The sequence below is a fragment of the Meles meles genome, chromosome 18 (assembly GCF_922984935.1).
Source record: "Meles meles chromosome 18, mMelMel3.1 paternal haplotype, whole genome shotgun sequence".
Taxonomy (NCBI): domain Eukaryota; kingdom Metazoa; phylum Chordata; class Mammalia; order Carnivora; family Mustelidae; genus Meles; species Meles meles.
In genome coordinates, this window is record NC_060083.1 from 9,727,031 (window position 1) to 9,743,553 (window position 16,523).

The window sequence follows — 16,523 nt, forward strand, 5'->3', positions numbered from 1 at the left end:
TCTAATTCTTCACTCCAAGGGCTGGGATGTGGGTGGGAAACTGGGATTTTTGGGCCACTGGATTTTCCCCCAACGTGTCCCCCCCACTTTTCCCTTTTATTTCCCCTTCTTCCTAGATTCCTTCAGACCTGTAACCAGCTTTCTCTCTCTCTCTCTCTCTTTTTTTTCTTTCCTCTCTTTTAAACCATGCATTATAACTTTGGAAACCGAAGCTGCCCTAGGTCCTTCTCTCCGGGTTGGGAAATGAGGGGAGGAGCCTTTGTTCACATCCACCCTGTCCCCTAAGCAGTGGGGGAGAAAGCAGGGACGAGGTTGGGGAGAGGTGCTGTTGGCTTTGGGGGAAGGAGCCGGGAACCTTGACCTCAGGCCGTTTGGCGGGAAGGGACTTGGCCACAGGATGGGTGTCCTGCTGGGGAGTGAAAGGACAGCTGTCCGTCCTAAGGGAACTTAAGGGGCGGGGCAGTAGGACACAGCGGTACGAAGGGAGGAGAAAGCTGGACCAGACACCGGAGAGGCGGGACGCCAGGAGACCGACGTGGACAGGGCCGGCGGCCGCTGCCCGCAGGCGGCGAGCGCCCCAGTCTTCGGCCCGCGCCAGCCTCCCGCCGGCTCCGCCCCCTCCCCGTCCCCTTCCCCCTCACTCGCTGTCGCCGCCCCTCCCTCCCCGCGGCCGGCTCTACTTCCCGCGGCCGCCACGTGACGCTCCGCCCTTCTCCGAGATCACATGATTTTTCGCCGAGCCGGCCACGACAGTGTTCCTCCGCGCCAACGTAGTCCCTACCTCTCGGACCTCCTCTCGGCCCCTACGGCCGCTTCTCCTTGGAACCAAAGCGTTGTGTGCGCTGCCCCGGACTGGTGCTTCGTTTCTGCCCTCCTTTCCTTCTGGAGACCCAGCTCCCCCGTTTGGGCACTACTTTGTTTTGGTGTCAGCGGCCGCCTTCGGCGTACCGGCACGTTTTGTGAATAGCTAGCCTCATAATTACCTCTGCCTCCCCCATCGCCCCTCCTCTCATCTCGTTTCCGAAAAGAACTTAGGAAGAACCAAGCCTCCCGTTATAATTAGCAGCTCCTAGCCCTTTGGGTCTCTAGCTCGCTGGGGGAAGGTCCGAGTGTGGGTTTTCAGTTATTTTCGAGCATAGCACAAGCCAACCACCTTCGCTACGTCGCTTGCGTAGCCCACAAGTTGGTTCCAAAGCGACTACGCAGGCGGCGTGAGGGGGCCGTCCGTAGGCGGTGCTACGCCGGCGGAGTCCGGGCCGCTGCGCTAGTGGCGTAACCCAGCAGGCGGGGCGGCCCCGGACGGTCGGGGGCGGGGTTGGTGAATAGGGAAGTGGCGCAAGTCCCGGGATCGCTCCGCTGAGTCCGCCCGCGCGTCGCCGCCGTCGCCGCCGCCCCCCGTCCCGGCCCCCCCCCCGGGTTCCCGCAGCCCAGCCCGGTCCAGCCCGGTTCCCGGGAGGATGAAGTTCGTGTATAAAGAGGAGCATCCGTTCGAGAAACGCCGCTCTGAGGGCGAGAAGATCCGAAAGAAATACCCGGACCGGGTTCCGGTGAGGACAGTAGCCAGCCAGGGCAGAGGGCGCGGGGCGCTGGCTCTGACGCCACAGCCCGGGGTTGGGGTCCGGCCGCGCAGCGCGGGCATCGGGCTGCCGGGCCGTAGCTGGGTTGGGAGCGGGCCCGAAGCTGCTGTGGCTGTGACCCGAGGTTGAACGGAGCGGGGCAGCGGACGAGCTGGGGGTGAGGGGACGTGGCTGGCAGGGAGAGACGCGGGGAGCGGTGTGGGAGGCTGCAGGGAGGTTGACAGCCTGAGCTGCACATGGCCATCCCCCCCAGCTAGCTGGGTTCTTGGGGTGGACGCTCTAGTCCGCCTAGACGAGTCATCCCGGCCTGGTTAAGAGAGTTGTTTATTAGGACGCCCTGCTGGGCGATCCTGGATGTTTAGGCGAGTCCGACGCAGTAGGGTCACGGTCTCCACTCGAGGCTGCTCCTTGTGTTCCGAGACAAAGAGAAACGAGTCGGGTGGGCTTGGGTGCTCGGAATTTTGTTACTTGAGTTCTTGACAGGTGTAGCTATGCGGCTGTCCCCGCAGTGTTTCCTAATTCTCATCTTCTCTTTATCAGGTGATAGTAGAAAAGGCTCCCAAAGCTCGGATAGGAGACCTGGATAAAAAGAAATACCTGGTGCCTTCTGATCTCACAGGTGCGGTCCTGCCCCGAGGTCCGGGTTTGCTTTCCTGCGGGTGGGAGTGCAGTCTGCGGGAAGACGCTCTGCACGGTGACTTGTTTGAGGCCATTTGGGACCTCTGGGACTTTGTCATACCTTGTCTTTTTGGCAGTTGGTCAGTTCTACTTCTTGATCCGGAAGCGAATTCATCTCCGAGCTGAAGATGCCTTGTTTTTCTTTGTCAACAACGTCATTCCACCCACCAGTGCTACAATGGGTCAGCTATACCAGGTATGGCGGCGGGAGGAGTCGAGACTTTGGAGAGGCGAGGGAAGAGCTTGAAGGGAAAGGAGTTTCAGGTCAGCAGTTCTTAGAGGAGCCCCTTGTTTAGCTCTTAGTTTTATCTTTGACTTCAAGATTTTGGGGTAGTTCCGGGTTGAAGGTTTGGACGAGTGCAGTAGGAGTAGAGAGGAGGGAGGAAACAGTGAGCCCTACCTGTGGTTCTGCCCCTCCCCCAGGGCATCAGAGAACATTTGAGATCTCTTTGCCCAGGACTGCTGCTCGGCTAATAGGCTTGGCTCCTCAGTCCTGGAGCAAGTGACGGAGTGGGCCAGGGCCTGAGAGTTTGGGGGCTCTTCAGAGGAAGGTGCTTTCAAAGAATGGGTCTGGGCAGTGGGTAGTTCAAGTAGCTACAGCCGAGTACCAGCCTTTTCTGCCTCCGCCCCAGGAGCACCACGAAGAAGACTTCTTTCTGTACATCGCCTACAGTGATGAAAGTGTCTACGGTCTGCGAAGCTGCTGCCCCTGAGGTGGGGGGGTCTCGTTCTACAAAGAGGTGGCCCCCCCTTCCCCGACCTCCTCCTCTGGGCTCAACTACCACCTCCCTTCTTCAGGACCTGCACTTCCTAATGTTTGAGGCTCTCCTCTAGCCCTTCTTAGCCCGAGGGCTCCGGGGGAGGTGGCCTCTCGGACCTCTCCTTTCTCCCCTTTCTCCCCTTTCTCTTACCAGCTTTCCCACTTTGCTTTAGGCTTCTCGGTTGTCAATCTCTGTCACCCCCACCCAGTGATTGTTTTGGTTTCTGTTCCCTTTCTAACTGCCCAAGGGGCTCAGAACCCCAACATTCCCTTCCTTTCACTACCTTCTTTTTTGGGGGTAGGTGGAAGGGACTGAAATTGTGGGGGGAAGGTAGGAGGCACATCAATAAAGAGGAAACCACCAAGCTGAACTGGATTTTGCTTTATGTTGCTTCCCACCCCCTTTTCCTTTTTTATTTGTCCTTTGGTGGGGAAAGTGGAGGTTGGAGGAAGAGTAATTTGGTTTATTCTGTTGATGTTGAGTTTTTTCCTTGAGGGGGGAAAAAGGCGTTTTTGTTGCGATGGAATACTCCGAGTGTCGTTTCATCAAAGTTAAAGTTTTATAGACGTGTCTGGTGGGTCCCGTTGTGAAAAAATACATGGTTTGGTTTTTTTTACCTTGGGTTCCCGGGGAGAAAGTTTGAAAGTACCTGCTTCAGAGAAATGCATCCAAGTTTGTTACAGCCCTTGGATTAAGAAAGGGGTTATCGTGCATGGGAACTGGTCAGAGGACTCTGTCTTCGGTTGCATCTCACTTGACCAGACTTAGCGCGGGTGGGTGGAACTCGAGGTGGGGGAGAAGACGGGAAGAGAGAGCCATTATCCGGAGAACTTCATCCCCCAGCAACCACTTCTTCGTCTGGCCGGAAGTGGGGCGGTCCCCGGGGGAAGAAAAGCCGCAAAATGAGGCAGTATGGTGGCCGAGAGCTCTAATCCCTTCTTTTCCTTCTTTCTTAGTCCCGCCCAGCCTACATTTCCCAGGAACCTGCGCGCGCTCTTCCGCTCTACCCTCCGCTCCCAATCTCCGCGCCACTCCCCGGGGGAGGGGAGCGGTTTAGTGCGCCTGCGCTCTTGCTCGGCTTGCTGGGAACTGAAGTTCCGGAGGCCTATGCGGTCCCCTTTCCGCGGCCGCCGGAAGGACTACAAGCCCCTTGATGCATTGCGCGTCGGCGCCCGCGAAGGGAGGGGGGAGAGAGGAGGAGGGAGGGAGGAGAGAGGAGGAGGAGGGAGCAGGCGGCCGGCGGCGCGGGGGGAGGGGGCCCGGTCCGGGAGTGCGGGAGGCAGGGGTAGAGGGAGGTGGCGGCAGCGGCTAGCGGACTGGAGTCATAACCGGGCCGAGGCAGACACCTCTGTGGAGCGAGGCAGTAGGAGCACCGAGCACCGGAGGCGGCACCGGGATCCCCCGGCTCAGGGGAGGGGGCCGCCGGACCGGGAGGAGGGGAGGGGGCGATGCTGGAAGCCATGGCGGAGCCCAGTCCCGAAGGTGAGCTCTCGACCGGCACGGAGCGCTGAGTCGGTGCGGGGGGCGGGCGAGGAATCAATTGGCAAACTTGGAGGTCGAGCCCCGGAGCCCAGCGGGGGAGCGCGGGGAGGGGGTCGGGGGCCTGCCCCCGGAGGTGGGAGAGCGACGAGTTGAGGGACCTTGGTGAAAGAGGAGTGGAAGACTGGGCTGGGGGTAGTTGGAGATCAGACGTTGTGAATGTGTGTGTGGGGGGTGGGGAGTGGGAGCTGGAGCCCCGGAGCTCGGGGGCTTAGGGGCCGAAAGGGCCTCCAGCACGTTGGGGCCCTGAGGCTGGGAGGCTGGGGGAGTCTGGAAGCCGGAGAGTTGTTGAGGAGGGAGGATGTAGGAGAGGACTGTGTGAGGAGCCCGGTAGTTCGCCGGGGTGGGGGAGTTTGTGGCGGTGGAGCTCCGGGTAGTTGCCGCCGGAGATGGCCCGGTGATTGTTGGAGGGGTGGGCAGATAGTTGTGGGGAGAAGAGGGGGTCTGGGTATTGTCTGCGGTGGAGAGACCTGTACAGGGCGGGCAGTTGTGGGGAGAGAGCGCTGGGAAGCGAGGCGAGCCGGGTAGTTGTAGGGGCGGTGGGGCGGGGTGCGGGGGGGTTGAGACCGGCGAGTTGCGGGGGGGGGGGGGGAGTGTTGGTCGGCGAGAGCTAGCGCCTGGGAGTTGCGGAGGGTGAGGGGGGGTAGCGGCGGCAGCAGCGGGGGTTGCCGTAGAGGGAGAGAGTAGCCGGTGGGGGGGGGCTAGAGTTTAGGGGTCCGCAGCCTAGTCACTTGGTGGTGAGTACGGGGGTGGGGGGGCGGCGGCCGGAGGGCTCGGAACTGGGCCCGGGGCCCCGGCGGGGAGCCCGAGGAGCTCGAGACGGGGAGGGGCCAAGGCCCCGGATGGGGGCGGAGGGACGGCGAAATTGTGGGGAGCGCGGTATGGGGGGGCAGGTGGGGCCGCGTCCGGGTTAGCGCTCTCTGGTCCGTCCCGGCCGCGGAGTGGCGTTGAATGTGTGTGCCCGTGTGTGTTCAGGGTGGGGGTGAGGGGCGCGCCGGGCCTCGTGCTCGAGTAGAAGGGGCCGGAGGGCGGGGAGCGGTTCGGCGTGGTCATCCTGGACCCCGGGGGCCGGCGGGCTGCGAGCGCGGTCTCGGAGGGCCCCGGGCGGTAGATCGCGCCCGGGGAGGAACTCGGGGCACTGGGCGCGTGTGAAGGACAGGGGCAGGCGGCCGCCCGAGCTCGGTCCGGGGAGCGGTATGGCGGGGTGGGGCGCCAAGAGATCGAGTAGACTGGAGTCTAGAGAAACCGTGAGTTGGGGGGGGCGGGGCGCCAGGCCTCCGGTGGGGGGAAGGGGAGCGCTATAGCGAGGCCTGAGAGGGCGCCGCGCCCTGGCTCCGCCCCTCGCAGGGCGGAAGGGGGAGCAGGGGCGGGTCCCGCACAGCTGGGGATCTGCTGGCCTGGCTGGGGGACCTGAGGAAGGCGGGGGGGGGGGGGGGGGGGGGGGGTCGCTTGGGACCTCCGAGATTGAAAGGTGGGGCCTTGACTCAGCTTTTACTGCTTCCACAGATCCACCTCCGACCCTGAAACCAGAAACTCAGGTGAGCCTTCCCTTCCCTTTGCAGCCTGGGGTTACTGCCCAATGCCCTCCCTGTGCCCTCTCCCTGGGCCTGCTCCCCGGTCTTCTCTAGATCCTTCACTGCGGGGACTGTGCCTTCGGGAATGCCCCTCCTAAATTCCTTGCGATACAGGTTTCCTTCCTTTCAGCCACCAGAGAAGCGCCGGAGAACAATTGAGGATTTCAACAAATTCTGCAGTTTCGTCTTGGCCTATGCCGGTTACATCCCCCCTAGCAAAGAGGTAGGGAGTGGACTAGCTTGAGGGAGGCAGTCCTAGACCTTAGAAGGGACGGGGACGGAGGGGAGTGCGCTGCTTTGCAGAAGCCTATCAGATGGGATGGGCAGGAGCATGGAGATTGGAAACTGGGGGGGTGGGGGGGTGGGACGGGACTAGAGCCTTGGGGTGGCTTGGGCAGCAGTTAATGGCCTGGGGGTGTTCGTGGGAGATTCTTCTCAGTGCATTTGAGGAAACAGATAGATGGGGTTCTGGTCTGGGGGAGACGGGGCTGTAAGGCCGGTGGGACTGGGGAGATGGCCAGAAGGTGAGGGCAGAGACAACAGGGACATTTTCAAGAGGAGATTCTCAGGGGACTTGTAGAGGGGCAGTTCTGAGTGTAGTGATTTTGGGTGGTCTGGGCACGATATTCCTGGGTAGATCTTGTTCCTTGGCTTTTAAGCTGAGTTTGTAGAGGGGCTGAGATGCCACCGGGCTGCCTACTGACCCTGGTCTCTCCCCTTTACCAAGGAAAGTGACTGGCCAGCCTCTGGCTCCAGCTCTCCATTGCGCGGTGAGAGTGCGGCAGACAGTGACGGCTGGGACTCGGCCCCCTCAGACCTCCGAACCATCCAGACCTTTGTTAAGAAAGCAAAATCATCCAAGAGAAGGGCAGCTCAATCAGGTCCCACTCAACCGGGACCCCCGAGGTCCACTTTCTCTCGTCTGCAGGCCCCTGACAGCGCAACCCTGCTTGAGAAGATGAAGCTTAAGGACTCTCTCTTTGATCTAGATGGGCCCAAAATGGCATCTCCACTGTCCCCCACATCCCTGACACACGCCTCCCGGCCCCCTGCTGCTCTCACCCCAGTACCCCTTTCCCAGGGGGACCTCTCCCAGCCTCCTCGAAAGAAGGACCGAAAAAACCGAAAGCTTGGGCCGGGAGGCGGGGCTGGCTTTGGGGTGCTTCGGAGGCCTCGGCCCGCTCCTGGGGATGGGGAAAAGAGGTCTCGAATTAAGAAGAGCAAGAAACGGAAGTTGAAAAAGGCAGACCGGGGGGACAGACTCCCACCTCCTGGGCCTCCCCGGGCCCCCCCCAGTGATACAGACTCTGAAGAGGAGGAGGAGGAAGAAGAAGAGGAGGAGGAGGAAGACATGGCAGTAGTGGTAGGGGGTGAAGCCCCGGCCCCAGTGCTGCCAACACCCCCCGAGGCTCCGAGGCCCCCTGCTGCAGTGCACCCCGAAGGAGCCCCTCCCACTGACAGCGAGAACAAGGAAGTGGGCAGCACTGAGACGAGCCAGGATGGAGATGCCAGCTCCAGTGAGGGCGAGATGCGGGTCATGGATGAGGACATCATGGTAGAATCAGGTGAGAGGTCTGCAGAGGCCCAGGGTAGGCCGGGAGGATGGGCTTGGGCTTGTGGACCCAAGAGCTCAGGCAGAACACCAACCAGACCTTCTTTCCCCAGGTGATGACTCATGGGACCTGATCACATGTTACTGCCGAAAGCCCTTTGCGGGGCGGCCCATGATTGAGTGCAGCCTGTGTGGGACCTGGATCCACCTCTCCTGTGCTAAGATCAAGAAGACCAATGTCCCTGACTTCTTTTACTGCCAGAAATGCAAGGAACTGCGGCCAGAGGCCCGGCGGGTAGGGGGGCCTCCAAAATCTGGAGAGCCCTGACATCGCCGTCTCCAGGCTGGGACTTCAAATGACAACGTGACTTGGGAACTGAGCCTCAGGGTCCTGGGCCTGTCCCCTGGAGCTTGGCTGTTGTCCCACTTCAAGGCAGGAATTCCCAAGGGAGGCTCGTTTGGAAATGAGTGTCTCACGTTCCAACCTTAACCTTTCCTTCCCACCTTGTGGACTTGAACATGGACCCATTACAGTTGGGGGTGGGAGGCCGTCTGGGTCCCTAGACACTTAATTTCTGTCCCTTAGACCTGCTGCCCCTCACTTTCTGGGCCAGGGTTGGAGCTGGGTGGAATGGGACAGTTGTCTATAAAACTCTAGTGTAAATAGAGCACTCCCCTTCCTCCTCTTTTCTTTTATCCCCATTTATTCTACACCGGTTGTATTTTTAATTTTGGACTTCCCCTTTCGGGCAGGGCAGCTCAGAGGTGGAGTACCAACCAGGGTCTGGCCGAGGGAGGAAGGAAAACAGAAAGGTGACGATCCGCTCGCTCACCTCGCGTTTTTAATAATAGCGGCCAGCTGTTTGTACAGACAGCCTGCGTGTTGTAAATAAAGCAGAGTGGGCTCTTTGTGTTTCTAGCCCTCACTGACTGTCCTGCTTAGGAGGGAGGCAGTGGACAGGCCGGCAGGAAGACCGAAGCCCACCTCGAGGCCGAGTGGAAAACGGCCGGGCTCTGCGCCTCCCCCCGGGCCCACCCAGCCTCGCGGCCACAGCTGGCTTGCTCTCACCGCGCCCCCGGCCCAGGAACCCCGTCTCCCCTAGCCCGTACCCCCCAACACGCACGCTCCAGGGGAATCCGCGTTGCTTGGAGCTCCCCGCCGGAGCGGGGCAGAGCGGGGGTGGGAGCCGGTGGCCAGCCCCCTAGGGCCGGGGCCAGCTTCGCGGGTGTACCCGGGAGGACGCGGGTGGGGACACATTTGGGGGCGGGGCCGTTGAGCGTTAGGAGACCGTTGCTGAAAGCAACGATCACGTGGCGGGGTGCTGGGAGGAGCCGGGCCGGTCACGTGACCCGAGAGGGAATCACGTGACGGGGGCGGGCCGACTCGGGCCACGTGACATGAGGAGAGGTGGGCGGGGTGCTGAAGGGCGCCCGCGACGTCGGTGGCGGTGGCGGTGGCGCGCGGCGGCGGCGGCGGCGGCGGCTCGGTCCGCGGCTTCGGGTCGAGCCTCACGGCCCGCCCCTCCATTCCGTCGGCCGCCACCCCGCTGGGCCCCCGCCCCCTTCCTCTTTGCAGCTCTCCTGCGCCCGGCGGGTGCTGTGGGCGCTCGCGCGGCGGGGTGCGGGTGTGCGCAGGCGCGGCGGGGGCGCTTCGCCCCGCTGGGTGGGCGGCGGAGCCCGGGAGCGCGCGGGCGAGACCATGGCGGGCAGCGGCGCGGGGGGCGGTGGTGTCGGGGAGACGAAGGTGATTTACCACCTGGACGAGGAGGAGACTCCCTACCTGGTGAAGATCCCCGTGCCCGCCGAGCGCATCACCCTCGGCGATTTCAAGAGCGTCCTGCAGCGGCCCGCGGGCGCTAAGTACTTTTTCAAGTCTATGGATCAGGATTTCGGGTGAGCGCGAGGCCTAGGCTGGCACCGACCGGGGCTGTGCTGGGGTGGATTGGGCTCCAATGTGGGGCTCAGGTCTGCTCCGGGCCTTGCTGGGGTTTGCGGGCGCCAGTGCAGCAGAGGGCATTAGGCTGGCGGTAGATTGGGTATCCCAGGATGAGCAAGGTTATGCTTGGACAGATTGGGGCGCACGGAGCCGAAGGACGACGCACCGGGCTGTGCCAAACCAGACTGGGGAAGATTAGACGATACCGGAATAGGGTGGGGGCACCCTGGTTGATTTGGGGGTATTCTGGGTGGCTCGGTGGCTGGGGGGTGGGGGTTGCGGAATCCGCTGATGTAGATTGAACCGTGTCGGCATAACTTGGGAAATGTTCTAGGAAATACTACAGCAGGCGGGATTGTCTGGGGACGTTCTGGTTTCTACTAGCGCAGAGAATGGTGTATGGGGATGGTCTAGCCTGTTTTGGAGCAAACGGGGCTCTCCTGGAAAAACTTCGGCCATTCTGATCTCTACCGGGTTAGATTGGTTGATCTGAGTTTCTGCTGCGGCCTAATTTCTATGGAGACAGTCTGTAGAGGAGCAGACAGCCCTGTTGGGATAATCTGGTCTGCATTGGTGCAGACAGCTGCGTGAGGGGACTCTCTAGGGTGTTGCTAAAACATATTGCTCTGTTCTGGGGTAATTTGGGTCATTTTGGGGTAGATTAGGATTTTAAGTAATAAATGCGTTTATAGTTCTTGAGCTGAGCCCTCCAGGTAGCCCGCCTCAGCCCTTGAAGGCAGGCTGGATTAGACCCGGACAGTCCAGGTTCGGGGATAGCAGAACAGAGTGGCCTCTACTGAAAAGATTGCTGGACATTGGTTGGGAAAGCGGGACTGTCTTGGGAATTACGCGGGAGTTAGATCAAGGTTTTTCTGTTTGTTAGTAACATAATCCGGGAAATGGACACAGGTAACGGAAAAAGGTTAGTCCAGGTAAGCGACGCGCAGTGGTTTTTTGGTGAGTTGTAATTGTGACTAGTATGGAGCTGACTAGTCTGTAAATGGGGTCACTAGAGTGGAATAATTTGCCAGACTAGGTTATGCCGAGCCTAGGTCACGTGGCAAAGAGTACTGTGTTATAGTGACAGAGAGTGGTGGTCGTGATTGGGGCTGAGTTGCCCCATTGATAACAAATGGGCTTAAGTCATCACGTATCCAGGCTCCTGGAACCATATCAGGCTAAAGGGTTAATCAGACAGGTTGTCCTAATTTGGAGGCAAGGATGTGTGTGTATGAGAGAGTGAGTCTGTTCGGGGCGGGGAGTTGCATAGTTCACATGTTTACTCAACAGATAGCTGGTCATGCTCACCAAGCATCAGGTTCCTTGCTGTGTGACCAGGATACAGTGCTGAACAGAACAGGCGTCCAGCATTGCCCTTGGTGGTTGAGAAGAAGGGACAAGTGCCGTCCATCCTAGGGAACCCATGGGAGAGATGACCCCAAGGCTGGGCTTCTTAGTGTAGAATTCTGTGCCAGATGAGTCACAGGGGAATGGGAAGCCTTTACTTGTAGTTGGGAGCTTTACTTGTACTTGGGAGGGCTCAGCCTGGTAAGGAAGTACCACTCTTCCGTGTAATGGGTATTTTTACTTGGGGAAAGGTAGCGGCACATTTGGATGGCTTTCTGGGAGTGAGATGGGGAAAACTAAGGAAAGTAGGAGACTACAGATCCCAGACCCAAGGCTTCGTGGGTGGCGTGTGAGGAGCAGGCTGGGGGTTGGGGGACGTGCCCACAGGACTCCTAAGGTTAAACATACATTTGGGGCAGCTGCAGTCACCGGAGGGGATGGGTCGGCCTTTGACATTGGAGTGAGAGATTTGAATTAGACGCAAGGAAATCTTTGGAGCAGTGTCAAAACCTGAGGATGGGCTGGGGAGAGGGGGAGGAGGAAGGGAGTGAATCTGGAGACTCCCCAGGTGAGAGAGCAAAGAAGCATTTCGGTGTCAGGGACGAGGACTTGGTCAGGCTGGGGGAAAGTCAATGTCCTTGATCTAGACAAGGAATCAGGGGAGCCTTGAATGGGGGTGCATGTGGGGGGCCCTAGGCGGTTCTCACTGGTCTCAATGCTGTCTCTTGGCAGAGTGGTGAAGGAGGAGATTTCGGATGACAACGCCCGCCTTCCCTGCTTCAATGGAAGGGTGGTGTCCTGGGTGAGCGCCCCGTCCCTCCCACATCGCCAGGCTCCTCTGAGCCTCGCCTGCCCCCTGCCTCGGAGCTGGAGGCCCTGGCTCCTTGCTGCCTCACCGGCTTGGAGAGCCAGCCGGAGCTCCTCACCTCCATCTGGAGCTTCTACTGCTTGCTTCTGCCTCTTCTGGGCCTTTCACTGGCCGTGTGGTCACTCAGACCTGGTCCTGTCCCCCAGTCCCTTCCCTTTCTCTCATCTCGGACGCCTGCCTTCCTGGTTGAGCAGGTTTTTGTCATGGCACCTCTCCAGCTAGTGTCGTCAGATAACCCCCAACCCGAGATGGCTCCCCCGGCCCACGAGCCCCGGACAGAACTGGCCCCGCCCCCTGCACCGTTACCCCCTGTGCCCCCGGAGAGGACCAGTGGCATTGGGGACTCCAGGCCCCCGTCCTTCCAGTGAGTCTTTGGGATTCTTGAGTCCGGGGGAAGGAGGTGAGGGGGTGCCTCAAGCCCCTCTCAATGAGGAGAAGTTGAAGACGTGAAGGCCTGTCCCCCTGATGCATCTCTGCCCTCCCAGCCCCAATGTGTCCAGCAGCCGGGAAAACCTGGAGCCTGAGACAGAAACAGAGTCGGTTGTGTCCCTGCGGCGGGAACGGCCTCGCAGGAGAGACAGCAGTGAGCATGGCGGTGAGGGGGGCAGGCCCCGAGGTTCGGGTCCATGGGGAGCTGGGTAGGCCTGGGGTTGGGCCTGAGCTGTGATGAAGGTAAGCGGCGTGAGGCCTGGGATCCTGAGGTTCCTGATCGCACGCAGCGGGGGGCCACAGGCCCAGCGGCCCCTCACGGCTGGAGCGCCACCTGGGCGGGTACGAGAGCTCCTCAACCCTGATGACCAGCGAGCTGGAGAGCACCAGCCTGGGGGACTCCGACGAGGAGGACACCATGAGCAGGTATGCCCCCCACCCCCTCTCTTCCCGCGTCCCCACCACACCTCCCATCTCTTTGCCTCGCCCCACCGATGGCCTCTGCCCGCGAGCCCCCGTTGCCAACCTCCTGACAGGTTCAGCAGCTCCACGGAGCAGAGCAGTGCCTCCCGCCTCCTCAAGCGCCACCGGCGGCGGAGGAAACAGCGGCCACCCCGCCTGGAGAGGGTGAGGGGGAGCTCCCGGGGCAGCTGGACCTTGGAGAAGCAGGGGCCCTGGCTTAGGGGGCACAGGGGCACAGGAAGTGAGACTCCGGGGCGGGTCCATGGGCCGCTGGAGGCAGCCCCGCTCCTTCCCCGTGTCCCCCGCAGGCCTCCTCCTTCAGCAGCGTCACCGACTCCACGATGTCTCTCAACATCATCACGGTCACCCTGAACATGGGTACGTGGGGGCGCGGGGTCAGTGGGGGGGCACGTGCCGGGCGGGCTTCCCCTCATCGCACGCGCCCCCTCTGCAGAGAAGTACAACTTCCTGGGCATCTCCATCGTGGGCCAGAGCAACGAGCGGGGTGACGGCGGCATCTACATCGGCTCCATCATGAAGGGCGGCGCTGTGGCAGCCGACGGGCGCATCGAGCCGGGCGACATGCTGCTACAGGTGGGGCGCGCGGCCGCTGCAGGGTGTCAGCTGTGGGTGCTGGGGTGGCTGCTGGGGGCACCTCTGAGCCCGCTGGCCCGGCTTCCAGGTGAACGATATGAACTTCGAGAACATGAGCAATGACGACGCGGTGCGGGTGCTGAGGGACATCGTGCACAAGCCAGGGTAAGCCGCCGGCCCGGGGAGTGGGGGCAGCACCGCGGACCCTGACGAACACCCACGGGGCAAGGGGATGCCTGCACGACCCCCACCCGGATTGGGAGCTCGGGGGGGCCTCAGAGCCCTCCAAGGGCCCCCCACCGGTTCTCCCCGAGGGCGGGGGTGGGGGGGATGCTGCCCTGTCTTCGTGTGTTCGCTCCGGGTCCGCTCGTGTGGTCTCAGCCCCATGTGCGCCTGCGCGTGTGTGCGCTTGTCTGTCCCCGTCCTTAAAGGGCCGGGCTCCCCAGGGCCCCGGGCCGCGCGTGCTTTCTCGTGTCTGTCAGCAGTGTTTCCAGAGGTGTCCGTGTCAGTGGGTCCCCTGCACCGGGGCCTCCCCACCTCAGCCCTGCAGCCCAGCCCCTGCATGACTGCTGCTCCCTTCCCCACAGCCCCATCGTGTTGACGGTGGCCAAGTGCTGGGACCCCTCTCCCCAGGCTTATTTTACTCTTCCTCGAAGTGAGTGCTACAGGGGCAGAACACAGGGGAGCTGGGGTCGGGCCTCCAGACAATAGGAAGGGGTGGAGGAGGGGGGAGGGACAGGGCAGGGGTGGGATGGGAGCAGCGGGGAAACCGTCATCACAGGGACCTTCTCTGTTGCAGACGAGCCCATCCAGCCCATTGACCCTGCTGCCTGGGTGTCCCACTCCGCTGCGCTGACGGGCACCTTCCCAGCCTATCCGGGCTCCTCGTCCATGAGCACCATGACGTCGGGCTCCTCCCTGCCTGAGGGTGAGCCCCCAGCCCACTTCACCCCCGCCCCGTCCCCTGCCCTGGAAGGCCTCTCGCTGGTGCTGTGGCCGGCCGCACCTCGGCCATGGGCCCTACCTCTGACCCCTCATTTCTTCTCGGACAGGCTGCGAGGGCCGGGGTCTATCTGTCCATACGGACATGGCGTCTGTGACCAAGGCCATGGCAGCCCCGGAGTCTGGGCTGGAAGTTCGGGACCGCATGTGGCTCAAGATCACCATCCCTAATGCCTTTCTTGGTACGGCTGGGTTCTGGACAGGTGGGGGCGCGCCCCGCTGAGGATGGCCGGGCAGGGGCGAGGCGGAAGGCGGGGAGGAAAACCTGAGCTTCTCTGCTCTGGGCGCCCCCAGGCTCGGACGTGGTTGACTGGCTCTACCACCACGTGGAAGGCTTCCCCGAGCGGCGGGAGGCCCGCAAGTACGCCAGCGGGCTGCTCAAGGCCGGCCTCATCCGACACACCGTGAACAAGATCACCTTCTCCGAGCAGTGCTATTACGTTTTTGGGGACCTCAGCGGCGGCTGTGAGAGCTGTGAGTCCCTCTGTCCCGGCCCCCAGAGCGGGACTCCTGCCGCGTGGCGTCCTGCCCCTCCGGCCGCACCCCTAGCCCAAAAGCCAGCCAGGGCTGCCGTGGACAGTTGCGCAGCATGTGTCCTGCGTGAGGCTCTGCCCTGGCTGACAACACCCAGCCGTGTTCTGTGAGCGAGCTTGCACTGGGCCTGGGGTCTTGGGGGCGGCCGTATCTTCCTGAGTCTCACCAGAGCGTGTGGGACTGGTGGCCCTGGGCGAGCTCTGCCCTGGCCGTGGTGGCCTTCGTCTTTGTCCCCCTCATGGATTGGATGGTTCTGGGGAAACTGCTTCTCTCAAAGCAGTGACTCCCAGTCTCCTGTCCTTGCTTTTCAGATCTCGTCAACCTGTCCTTGAATGACAACGACGGCTCCAGCGGGGCATCGGACCAGGACACCTTGGCTCCTCTGCCCGGGGCCACCCCCTGGCCCCTGCTGCCTACTTTCTCCTACCAGTACCCAGCCCCGCACCCATACAGCCCCCAGCCGCCGCCCTACCATGAGCTCTCGTCCTACACCTACGGGGGCGGCAGCGCCAGCAGCCAGCACAGCGAGGGTAAGTCACTGTCCCCATGCCGGCACTGCCAGAGCCTGGGGACAGGCCTGGGGGACCAGGGAGGAGAGAGGCTGGGGTGGGGGCTGGGGAGGCCAAGGGATGCTAGGCCCGGGCTCAGATGGCCTCATCCCCTCCACCCCCACAGGGAGCCGGAGCAGTGGGTCAACGCGAAGCGACGGGGGGGCAGGGCGTACGGGGAGGCCTGAGGAGCGGGCCCCCGAGTCCAAGTCCGGCAGTGGCAGTGAGTCTGAGCCCTCCAGCCGCGGGGGCAGCCTCCGGCGGGGCGGGGATCCTAGCGGGGCTGATGGGGGCCCTCCGCCTTCCAGAGGCTCATCAGGGGGTGCTCCCAATCTCCGAGCCCAGCCTGGGCTCCATCCCTATGCACCGCCCCCGGGGACAGCCCTCCCCTACAACCCCATGATGGTGGTCGTGATGCCCCCGCTTCCACCCCCCATCCCTCCAGCTGTGCAGCCCCCCGGGGCCCCTCCGGTCAGAGACCTGGGCTCTGTGCCCCCCGAACTGACAGCGAGCCGCCAAAGCTTCCACATGGCCATGGGCAACCCCAGTGAGTTCTTTGTGGATGTCATGTAGAGCGCACAGAGGGGGCCGTGTCGGGTCTCCTCCCTCGGCCCATCTGGTCCGTGTTTGGTGCTTCTGCCCGTCCCGTGCCCACCACGGGCTTTGCCACTGTGACTCTGACCGGCCGTGCCTGGTCCCTCCCCTGTTCTCGGGGGTGTGCAAGGGACCTTTGGTTGTTTTTAGCTTTACTGTTTTTATAAGCCTTGGGGGGGGGGGGTTGAGATAGACTTTCATATTTTGGAACTATTTTTTTAGTAGCTATTTCCCTTTTTATGAAGAACCCCTGTCTCCCGGGCCCTTCTAACCCCACAATGTGACCTCCTGCTCTGCCCGCCCCGTCAGCTGTGTCCTGTGCAGGGCGGGGGCCGGGCCGCGGTACCCTGGGAGGACGGGGCGGGCACCCCAGCCGGCAGTCAGACGAAGCTGGGGGGTGCGGGTGCTGGTGCTGGGGCCCACGTAGCTGCTTTTGTTACTCTATTTATTTAGTCACTTGTATAAAACCAAATAAAGCAATAGGGGCAAACTCGCTGCCTCTGGCTCCTTTCTTTGGGAGGGAGGCAG

The 16,523-nt window shown here is 61.9% G+C and overlaps 3 protein-coding genes across 6 annotated transcripts; all 3 read left to right on the forward strand.

Moving 5' to 3' along the window:
- The first annotated feature begins 1,335 nt into the window (after window positions 1-1,335).
- On the forward strand, window positions 1,336-3,386 carry LOC123929439 (GABA type A receptor-associated protein). Its single transcript, XM_045985090.1, has 4 exons — window positions 1,336-1,547; window positions 2,118-2,196; window positions 2,333-2,451; window positions 2,888-3,386. The coding sequence occupies exons 1-4, from the start codon at window positions 1,458-1,460 to the stop codon at window positions 2,966-2,968; spliced, it is 369 nt and encodes a 122-aa protein (XP_045841046.1). The 5' UTR covers window positions 1,336-1,457; the 3' UTR covers window positions 2,969-3,386.
- An 859-nt stretch (window positions 3,387-4,245) lies between these two features.
- Window positions 4,246-8,592, forward strand: PHF23 (PHD finger protein 23). The gene is made up of 5 exons (XM_045983762.1): window positions 4,246-4,498; window positions 6,062-6,093; window positions 6,260-6,352; window positions 6,857-7,694; window positions 7,795-8,592. The coding sequence occupies exons 1-5, from the start codon at window positions 4,465-4,467 to the stop codon at window positions 8,007-8,009; spliced, it is 1,212 nt and encodes a 403-aa protein (XP_045839718.1). The 5' UTR covers window positions 4,246-4,464; the 3' UTR covers window positions 8,010-8,592.
- Window positions 8,593-9,099: 507 nt separating this feature from the next.
- On the forward strand, window positions 9,100-16,414 carry DVL2 (dishevelled segment polarity protein 2). Of its 4 annotated transcripts, none has more exons than XM_045984154.1 (15): window positions 9,100-9,574; window positions 11,697-11,766; window positions 12,027-12,196; window positions 12,318-12,427; window positions 12,552-12,687; window positions 12,798-12,888; window positions 13,032-13,101; window positions 13,178-13,317; window positions 13,406-13,482; window positions 13,905-13,972; window positions 14,117-14,245; window positions 14,370-14,501; window positions 14,614-14,793; window positions 15,165-15,383; window positions 15,529-16,414. In XM_045984154.1, exons 1-15 carry the CDS (start codon window positions 9,381-9,383, stop codon window positions 15,972-15,974), a joined length of 2,232 nt encoding a protein of 743 aa, XP_045840110.1. In that variant the 5' UTR covers window positions 9,100-9,380; the 3' UTR covers window positions 15,975-16,414. The 4 variants fall into 4 exon arrangements, with proteins under 4 accessions (XP_045840110.1, XP_045840111.1, XP_045840112.1 ...); XM_045984155.1 differs by having other exon boundaries at window positions 12,318-12,415; XM_045984156.1 differs by having other exon boundaries at window positions 12,051-12,196.
- Window positions 16,415-16,523: the final 109 nt, after the last annotated feature.